The 11,482-nt window shown below is 30.0% G+C and overlaps 1 protein-coding gene across 1 annotated transcript in view; it reads right to left on the reverse strand.

Annotated features, from left to right (window-relative positions):
• The window catches only part of LOC111085117 (protein CASC4-like), a 42,866-nt gene that overhangs the window by 861 nt on the left and 30,523 nt on the right, over positions 1 to 11,482 (reverse strand). The window contains exons 7-11 of the mRNA XM_022382344.1: positions 9,994 to 10,116; positions 8,902 to 8,961; positions 8,153 to 8,217; positions 6,334 to 6,577; positions 780 to 893 (exon numbers count right to left, since the gene is read on the reverse strand). Of these exons, the coding sequence (XP_022238052.1) occupies positions 780 to 893; positions 6,334 to 6,577; positions 8,153 to 8,217; positions 8,902 to 8,961; positions 9,994 to 10,116 (606 nt within the window). The remainder of the gene's footprint in view (positions 1 to 779; positions 894 to 6,333; positions 6,578 to 8,152; positions 8,218 to 8,901; positions 8,962 to 9,993; positions 10,117 to 11,482) is intronic.

Genomic DNA, 11,482 nt, shown 5'->3' on the forward strand with positions numbered 1-11,482 from the left:
ATCCAATTTGTTAGTACAAGATACATTGCTTCCAAGCCATAAAAATTTACAATTACTTGCTCAATTATGAAGTATTGTTTAATTTTCAGAAGTCTCAACAGTTAAAAATATAAATTTCTAAATATAGAAACTAACACTTTAAATGTGTGAAAGTAAAATATTTAATAAACAGTTATAATTGTACAGAAACATTTACAATCAAATATGCATATATATATTGAAGATACAGTTATCTAGAAATCTAGCATATAAACCTCTTAGATTTAGTATATAAATTTATAATTATTGATACAATTTGAAAGTTAAAACCTAAAAAATAAAATGTATATAAAGTTGAAATATATGATGAAAGCATGAAATTTTAAAATTTGAACATGAAATTACAAATATAGTGTGTGTGTGTGTGGCTATATAGTATAGATAAATAATTTGCAAAATTTAGACTAAGAATTATTGTTTTTTTACTGCTTTACATTAATTTAAAAGTTGTGATAGACAATTTGCCATAAAAGTGAGTTTTACAGAAACAAAAATGGGACTACAGTGAAAAAAAAGAGACTACAAGGTTTTATTATTTAAGGATTATCAGAATTGTGTTTCTCACTGGCACTTTGAAAATTAAATGCTTATTAAAGAAAATACCTTCTCTCATTCTTTACATGGTATGCTATGGCAATTTAAGTTAACCAGTAGCTATGGCAACCTAGATGGAAAATATATATCACACTAATTACCAGCCGTATAGATTGAGAAATAAAGTGATTTACATAGCACATTACCTTTCCATCAAGAGAATCCCCACAAGGTACAGGTGACTCTGCTTTTCCACTGCATGAAAGGAAAGATTGTTCTTTTCCACAAATGGGTGTAGGCAAACTATCATTTGCATGGATCTAAAAAATAACAAAGTTAGTAATACCATTGAATTTTGGTCCCTGGGAAAAATCAAGCTTAAGAATTCAGCATATGTTGATAAAACTATACAGTTTTCTACATTACAGACTTACTGTAAAATTGACCTTTATTTCAAACATATTAGATAAAACACATAAAAAATATATTGCTTTGGTTTATGTTACCTTTATTATACATCATATTTCAATATTATTTATCGGAAGTTCATACTGCAACATAACAAACTCAGTAATCAATGTTTAGAGGGTCCTCTCTTACCCTTAAATTAATTACTATATTCAACAGACATGTATTATCAGTTTTGAAAATATTAAATGATGTTTTATTATTTGTGTACAATCTTCCAAAGCAACCTCTCTTTTTATAACATAAATTTTATACTGAAGTTCACAGATTTCAATTGTATTAGCATCAAGACTGTGGGCTGCCCATTTAATACTTTTCATGAATTTCTGTTCTTCTGATTTAAACACCATTTATACAGAAGGGCAGTATGTTTTGGATTATTATTTGGCTAAAATTTAAAATTAGTGCCAATTAAACATATTCACTGGGAATTGCATACTGAATCAGGATGCTATTAAACTGTTTCCTCTTCATATTAGCATCAACTTTAACAATATATTCCACTCCTATTGTAGAAAGAACATCTCAAAAATGATACAGACCTAGAAATATGTTTCAATATCCAAGCATATTCTGTACATCTGAATTTGTTCATGGAGGTGTTTTGACACCGATGTTGTAGTTATTGAGAAACAATATCTTCCCATTTGGATCTTTTTATTAAACATTATTTACTCTATATTAAATTCTAAACTCTCTGTCTAAGTACTTATCATGCAATATACTTTGTGAGCATATTTTTACTATGTACAAAGCAATAATCATTTTTCACTACTTGATTCAAAGTGAACATTTTCTTAAATTTAAAATGTATTTACTTCCTCTCACACTACAGCTATTACTCAACTGACAGGGTTTCTTCCTTTTTCACTTAAGCATTCGTCTGATTTTTTCTTGCTTGCTCCAGTCTTTTATACCTTACTTAATTGCCCCTGGCAATATTTATCTCATGACACTCTCCACCCTCTATCCTGGTATTGTATATAAGCACCTTCTTGAGATAATGTTATCACTTTTTTGAGACTGACTCTCCTTGTCCCTAACACCGGATTTTAGTGAGGAGGAAGGGCAGGAGAGCGTGAGAAGAGATAGATATTATTGGAATGAAATTTTTGATTTAAGAAAATGTTAAACTACTTACCTCCTCTCTCACTACAGCTAGAATCCCAGATTGAGAAGGTGGAGGGGTTGGTGAGGGCATTACCCATACAGAAATCATCTGCGTAGATTATGAGTATGTCAACAGAAGACTGGCACCCTAGTGGCAGGAACTGTACTAAATCCAAAACAGGTATGCTCCTCACCCAAAACTTAATTCATGTACTGTGGGTGGAAATTTACATAACTTATCATCACTATTGGCCAGGTACCAACCAGATAGCCAAGATTCCACTTTTCAGGGTTGAAATTATAGGGCCATGGTCCCTATATCCCACATTGGTGATTAGGGAAATTAGACCATAAGACATATATATATATACTTAAGAGAAGATCCCAACCTGTAGCCATAGAGTGATGTGTTCCAAGCCATTGGAATCATGACAAGAAGGTAAGAAACACCAAAGTGGACAAACCTTCTCCTCAACCTGAAGAAGCCCAAAAGGCACTACCCCAGGCTCAGAGTGATGGGATCTTGTATGCCTTACTCACTCTGAAAAAGCAGCACTCATTCAGTCTGGAATTATCGTCACTCTCCAACCATGTGGTCAAGGTAAATTCCATTTGCCCCTGGAATTATGGGGAGGACATGGAACAAACTGTGCTCAACCAAGGACCCAGGATAGGACCACTCTGCATTTGGAATTATGAGGAGACAATGGACCCTCTTCCATGAACAATGTACTCAACCAATACTGATAAAAAAGAAGAGCCACGATCAACCCAACCGGATAGGCTCCCATGTAGCCTGGTGTTTCGTCTACCAAAATCTGGGGAAAAAACATTCAGGGACACAGGCAGGAAGGAAAAGCCTCTGTCCACTACCCCAGTGACTGGAAACTTGGTGTGGTAAGGACTCCCTAGCTCCATCAGTAGAACCTGCAGGGTAATGCACATTAGGGAGTCCTGAAAAACAGTGCAAAAGGTGAAACAAGTTCCCTAAATGTTCAAAAGCAAACTTACCACACTTTATTCAATCCAATTTATTAATGATAGTCCATGAGTGGAGGTCCAGCATAGTACAGAAATACCACCCAGTCAGCCTCTAGGTGGTCTTATGGAACACCTCATTTCTCCACAGCCTGTTGCAACTGAGATTAAGTATCTTGAATTAGTGGTTGCTAGTGCAGAATTGGTTTGGCAAAAGCACACCTGCCACAAAGTGGGATCCTGTGAAAAGGAGGTAAGGAACCTTAATAAGTATAGAAAAGAGAAGAGTAGCAGTGAAAATACTCATCCCTCTGCATAATCTAGCAGAAGTGGTTAAAATAACTACAGGGGGTAGTCAAAAACTCTCAGATAAAGATACTGTCAGATCATTCAAATAATGTGATCTAAAAGTATGTCCTCCAGTGGGCAATTCAACCGGGCCACTAAAGACATAGAAATGTGAGAATACTAAACTATTACTAAACTAACAGTAAAAGGTACATATGAGATACATTATAAGGCTATCATATCTAAAGTACACCCCTGCTCCTTGCATGCTTTCCATGTCATATAGGGTACAAGAGCTGTTACATACCCTTTCCCAAAGCAATCAGTTTTCAGTGGCAACACAACGTACAAAATGGCAAGCAATGTCAAAATGTAGTTCTGATAAATAATCAAGAAGGTTCTCAGTCTGGAAAAGTACAAAAAATCACAAGTACATAAGTTGCTTCCATGACATTACCATTCAACCATCTAATACATCAAGCAGTTGGGGAATGAAATGGGCATCATGTTATTCCATATTAAAACATACAAAATAAGTTGTCAAACATTTTGCAATTGGACTGTTTAACCAACTCTGTGAATTGTCATCTTCATATACTAAATGACTTATGGAAAGTATGCAAGAAGTATAGGTGTACTTTAGATATGATAGCCTTATGATGAAGCTTACTGTAGTGGAATCAATGATGTAGAGACATTGGTAAGATACTTGGTCATCAGATAGATTGTGACAAGACATGGCAATGTGGCTAATGACATGGTGAGGCTCCAAAATTATTTTAATACGATGTACTCATACTCTATATATTACTGTACAATTTGATAGCCAGCCTAACAGCAAAATGTGCAAGAAAAAAGAAACAAATCTAATACTTCATGTATTCATACATGCATAGGATTACTAAAAATTTCACACAATAATTCTAACCTAAAGAATTATTTTTAAGCAAGGTAACACATCTTCAAAAGTTGTTCAAAATGTTGTGTTTACTGGTCTGATTTAAAAAAAAAACTAATCAATTTTATTACAAAGCTTAATAGTAAATGTTAGTTCGGTATAACAACTAGAAAAATAATATTAATAATTGACTAAAAAATCTTATCTCAGAAAAAACAAAAATAAGTCTCAATTAAACATTTACTTTATTTATAACTTTTTTTTCATTTTTTCAAATTTCCATATGCTTATTTGCCTATTTTTCAACACTATACTTAAACGTCTCTGATATCTTAACCCTATTGAGATGGGTCTGACAAGTCTTTCTATGGTCAGGAGTCAAAGGGCATGTCATCATGTTTATAGACTTACATTCAAAATTTTATTAATCTACTATTTTATGAATGTATGTCAATAAGTTTGGTATTAAATTGTAGATTATAATTCAAATTTTAGTATTATACATTAATTAATTTCTTATTTTCAAAGTAAATATAATAAAAAAACACCTAAATAACGATTTTTGTGTTTCATATGGTATGTTGAATGCAGCTTTGTTTCAAATTTGATGTTTGTGATGTCCATATACAAAGTCTACAGTTTCTTATAAATTAGAAACTCAAATTACCAATACTTACAAACTAGAATATAATATAAGAGCCTCCTATCTTTTCTATTTTCTGAGATCTTATTATATTTAGTGAATCAACCAAAGTGGCCCTGCCCACCTCTTCCATTTTTGGAAATGCTTGCACACACCTAATTTGCCCAATGATGTGTGAATAACCAATCAAAAGCTTAGAATGTCCGTGGGGAACCCTTTCTTTTTCAAAGCAGCAAGGTAAGACATTATGGAGCTCAAAAAATCATATTTTTTTAGACCCAAATACAGCTTAGTTACTAAGTGTGATAAATTGTAGTGGAATTGTGTGGTATTGATAAAGTATTTTATGATGTTTTGTTATTTCAAAATGCATATATAAAACCTAAGAAAATAATTTTCTTCTATATCCTCCATGTGTGAAATTTGACAAGATTTAGCAAATTATGGCAAGCAGCAAACAAGTACAAAGTTCATAAGTAATAACATATATACATATATAATGTATTATAACCAAACTTTGATGGTATTTTACATAATACTGGTCCACTAGAACAAAGCTAAGACAGGTCACTTTGTAAAAGCCAGTTTTATATTATTGGATACAGTAACATAAGTGCATGTGCACTGCATCATTGAAACTTCTGTAATGTTAGTGAAACACTGCTGAAAGGTCAATAAAACAAAAATAATAAATATATATATATATATATATGCATGTACATTATGAGATTTAAACTACTTAGACCAAACATTTGTGGTTTCGTGTTATAATCTGTAGTCATTCTAGAACAAAAAAAAACATAAATTATATCTATTTCCTCATTTTTTATGGTGGTTACGAGGTTGGTCAGATCGACCGAACTCATACAGAGATACAAAAGTGAAAATAACAGATAAAATATAAAGTTTTTTTTCTAAGAAAAACATTTGATAATTATTTGGAGGTTATTGGGAGATTATAGAGATTCTGCTTAAGAAATATGACAATTTTCTGATACAGAAAAGTACATTTAATCTTAAAATCAAAATTACTTTGCATGTTGCATGGTCAAAATTTGAAAAGAAAATATGCACAAGCAAATAATTAATTTAAAAATCTAATATTTTGTGTACCAATACCTCGTAACGTTTACTGATAATCTGCAAAATTTCGTGAAGGTGTACATTTTAAAAAGTTACAGTATAACTACTTTATGGCTACTTTGGGGAATATGGACTGGGTGTAATCCACCCACCCATAGTAGAAAGGTTAAAGTAAAAAAAAAAATATTTTTTTAAGTTGCTTTCACCTATAGATATTTCAATAAATGTACAGACTTCCAAAAACCAGATACATGGTAATATTCATTTATTTAAATGGAAAAATTCAATATACCAAATCCTTCATTTCAGCACAAATGGATATGTTTTTCATAAAATTGTTTTGATGTGGAGTACTTGAGTAGACCGGCTCTTTCCTTTTCTGAAGAGAAATGCAATTTTGGAATCTGTGATGTTTTTGCAAGGAGATATTATGAGGAGTTTGAATATGATAAATCAAATCCTCTGTCTCACAGTAATCTTCATCCTCACCTACATCTTCATCATGATTATAAGATGAACCAACAGCTTCAGCTATACTGGAAAAGCAAATTTAACTTATTTAGGTTTTATTTAACTTACATTTTTTTAAAATAATATTTTCAAGTGATTTCAATCTTAATAACCTACATAAGTTATATGTTAAATTAAATGTTCTTTAACCATATACACTTGTAACCATATATCTGCAAAATGAACAGTTTGTAGTATCCAATTACAGATAAAACAAACTAATAAAGAATGAAGCATTTATAACCCCATAACTAAATCAATGATGCAATAGTTTTTTTACAAATTATTGTTATAGCAGGTTGCTTAAATTCATTACTGGTAAAAAAAAAAAAAACATGACAAACAGTAACACACATTTGACTCTTCTATTCAGTAAAATGATCCACAAAATAACTCATATTAAAAATAAACAATCTGTCAAAAACTAGCTTAGTGACCTTATTGCAGTTTTGTATGAGTATTTAGATGTCAGGGTAAAAAATTTAGCATTTATAGGAAAAATATATAAGGCCCTTTTTAGTTACTGCATTTTAAAAATTTACAATGGATGAATGTACATAACCATAATGGCAGAATGCTAGTATACTTTCAGAACATGGGTAACTTACTTTTCTATGAAAACAAAAAAAAATCAAATTTCAAAACTAGAAGCTTACAAAAGTAACAATGAAATATACTTCTAGCAAACAAATATAATATAATATTGTCATGATGACTGACCAGACTCCTTTGATCAGTTACTATTTACAAAATTATTTAAAAAAAACATACATCTTCATGATATTCTTAAAGTTAATGCTTTCCTTACCTGAAAATGTATATTCGATAGATACCTCCACAAACCATTTCATTTTTTGAAACTTAATTAAATTCTAATGTATGAAGTGAATGAATCAATTAAATGTAACTCTTTGCCACAAGAGTACGGCATAAACTTATATTCTCAACTTGTGATAACTATACAACTACACAAAATGCTAACAGACTCACTTTATATCATCTACCTACAAAATCCTTAATTAAAATAACATTAACAAACAAAATGATATTATGTATTCTTTCTCAATAGATTTCACATATTGAAATAAAGATTTTCAAACTCTCTAACTAATGTTTTATAAATGTTAAGTGAACACCAGAACAACTAGTCAGGATGATACACTTATAATACCTATTTACTACCTACCTTGATAGCATGAGTAGCATGGGTTGACTATTATAAACAATTTAAATAACAAGTAGACATAAGTATTCAAAATACCTTTATCTAGCTGTAATAAGAACACATGGAAAAAGTGTATCTACACATATTATCAAGATACTTGGAAATGTGTACACACATAGGATTAGAGCATTTGACTCAATTTGTTTCAAATAACTTATTATTTTAAAATGTTGAAGTCATCAGAAAGTGAAATTAAAAACAGTTCTAGTAATATACATTTTTTTCTAAGTAACAGCTAGCTAATTTATGGTTTATATGTATCCTGTTTCAGGTCCAAATAAAAATTAATAACTAGAAGATCTAGTACTTAAACACCATATAGTATACACTCACGCACACACACACACATACATACATATATATATACTACACATACCTTTGTATTTCTTCTTGGGCTTTATATAACTCTACCTCAAGAATAGATTTGTCTTGCTGAAGAACCTGAGTATATTCATTATCAGCACATTTTACATAAAGTTACATTTAAAGACCAACTTTGAAAACAATTTTACATATACAGGTGTAAGTACTATAACTTTTGGTTTTGAGAACATACAAATGTGACAAGTACTAATGTAATTTCCCCTGAATAACATACCTGTAAAATAGTTACACATGTAGATTATAAATTTTCCAGTTAGCTAAATCAATTACTTTCTCTTAAATACTTTTAATCATATGAAGACATGAAGAACACAAAACATTTCTATGTAATTTTTACTAGTTGTACATTATTTACTATTACCGTTCTTAGTTCTATTGTTTTGATTTTAAAATTACTAAAAAAAATATTCAGTGCTGAAGGGTTTTAATTATGTTTCACTAAGCAGCATTAAAAAAATACCTTTGAATATTTTTAATGATATGTTATTTTCCAATAATGACAACATACAGTAAATACACATGGACAAACACTGTACATATGTATAAAACCAAGTTCTCACACCTTAGCTTTTGAAAGATTTAATAAAAGTAATTCCATTTACTAGATGAACTAACTGTACAATCTCTTTATCATCTTAGCATATACATTTTGGTTAATGTTTGTGATTTTACTAGTTATAATGACAAAGAAAGTTGTTTTTAAAAAAAATCCATAATAACACACGATGTAAAATTATCTACCTCATTTGCTTTAGTATATTCTTTTACCACCTGGTGAAGTTCTTCACACACACTAGTTTTCTGTAATTATCATAATGCAATATTATTTTAATATAATTACATGTTTTACACACAGAACTTCAATGACCATAAGTAAAGATAGACACTAAATAATAATAACTTATGAATAGTTTCGGAATCTTATTAAATTTACAAGGCTGAAAAAATGAATGAATTAGTTAACTTAACAAAAATGTATACCCTACAAAATACACATTAATAGAAAATAGTGTACATTAAGAGATACAATACAAATTTAATAAAAACTTTTAAAATGTAATAAATCTGGAGAAAATAAGAAATACAGAGAATTCTACATATTTTAATTTTGGTAATACATTCTACATAAACTTAAATACAGATGTATTATATAACTAAACTATTTTTTCATAAAATATTCTTAAAATTGTCAGCTAACTACAACAAAATATTAGGTGAGAGAGTTATATATGTATTCTGTATATTGTGGTTACAAAGTATAAAAAAATGCTACTGTCGAAGTTAATGTGAATAACAGATTTATTAGCACACATTCATTATTTTATGCATCTTAGAATTTTGTTCTTACACATCAGTGCTAATGAATGAAAGTTTAAACGTTTCTGGGAAAATTATTGATAAAAGATAACATTTTACAAAAATGGGGGAAATAGCTGTTTAAATGGGATGAATGTCTATTAAATTGTACAAAAAATCTGAGAAAACTGAAAAGAACTATTTTGATAATGAATTTATAAAAATGATTAGGAATAATGAGTAGTTTCATTTTTATGGCTAATTTATACAAGATAATACAGTAATTTTAGTTTCAGATGAAAAAAAGAACAAAGTGTTGTTGAATATTACTAGACAAAACTAATTTTTCAAGTGCTGAATTCTTCAGGGGCAAACTGGGAATCAGTTTTAATTATTTTAATTATTCGTGCACTGAAAATTATAAGAAGATAAATTCAAATACTTTTTAACAAATGTGATATTTGTTCTTTCACAATAATATACTATGTATTTATATTCTATGTTATTAGAAATTAAAATAAACCTGTTTCAACTAACCTCTTCCAATTCCATTTTCCATATTTCTTTTTGTTGTATTAGATCTTGAACTTGATCTTCTAAAAATATTACAAGTTCTTCTTCCTTCTTATATTTTTCTAGCATTGAGTTAGTCATAAGGAGCTACAAATGATATGTGCACACATCAAATACATATTTAATCAAACACTTAAAACTATTCACAAACAAAATAATGATACAACTGTTTCATTTCATGTATTTTCTTGTGGAAAAATATGATGTTATAACCACTAAACGAACTTTTTAGTTGTGTGTTACTACAACAGAAACAAACCTATTTCTTAACTTTCTATTTACTTTTATTGCATAACATAAATTAAATCCTTCTCTACCATTTGGTAGACCAGCTTTAATTTTTTTCCCCAGCTATCAGAATTGGATTTTACTACACCAGTTTCATAGTGAAACTTTTAAATAAAAGCAGACTTAATTTATAAAAATAGGTATATAAAATCAGTATTAATGCAATTTTTGATATACAATGTACTCCCCTAATAAACAGAATCAACAACTTTTTATTTATTTTATTCTCTTTTTTTACCTATATATATATGTTGTATAAATTCTCCACATTTAAAACATACAGGCTAAATCAAATTAATACAAGCCATTTTTTAAAGTTTTGACTTATGATACACTAATGTTCAAAATCTTAAGTTTTTCCACAGACTTTCTAAACTTTAGCAGTTTTATTATCCTACTACACTTTAATCAAACATTTCATTCCAATACTGAAAAATAAAGTTATTTTCTTTTTTCTATAGCCAGTTAAACCTGTTGTTACGACAGTAGAAGTCACATGTTGCTGGTAACACGTGATGAGTTTCTAGAAGGATCATGAAGGCCTGAGCATTTTCTAGGCACCCTCTATTTTAATATATAAGCCCAGCAAATAAAGCGGAGAGCAGAAGTGATAGCATACAGAATAGCAGACAGGGAGATAAAGAGACAGATAATCGAGTCAAGTGAGCGGTAGTGACCGTAAGTAAAGTGCGTGAATCGTTGTGTGTGTTTAAGTTAAAGTGACTGTGGAAATTAAGTGTATTACAAAGTTTGTAATGAGAAAGAATAAGCTAGTTTTAATTAAGAAAAGCCTTGTATCGCTGAAGTTTCATCAGAAAGAAATTATACAGAAAATTATCAAAGGAACAGAGACGTAACAAATTGGTGTCAGAGAGTGGGACGGAAAAAAAAAATTAAAATGAGAAGTGGCAAATCAAACTAAGACTTAGCAGATTTGATGGCAGCAATACAAGAACAGCAAAAGAAACAAGAAGAATGAGAAAATAAACGAGAAAAGAAACAAGAAGAGAGACAACAGCAGTGGCAAGAAAACCTGCAAAATTGGCAACTCGAATAGCAAAATAAACTTGAGAGATTACAGCAGTTGTTGGAGGAAAAAGAAAAGAAACAAGAAGAGAGACTACAGCAGTTGTTAGGAGAAAGAAAATAAACAAGAAGAGAGACT

Source organism: Limulus polyphemus, unplaced genomic scaffold (assembly GCF_000517525.1).
Source record: "Limulus polyphemus unplaced genomic scaffold, Limulus_polyphemus-2.1.2 Scaffold241, whole genome shotgun sequence".
NCBI lineage: Eukaryota > Metazoa > Arthropoda > Merostomata > Xiphosura > Limulidae > Limulus > Limulus polyphemus.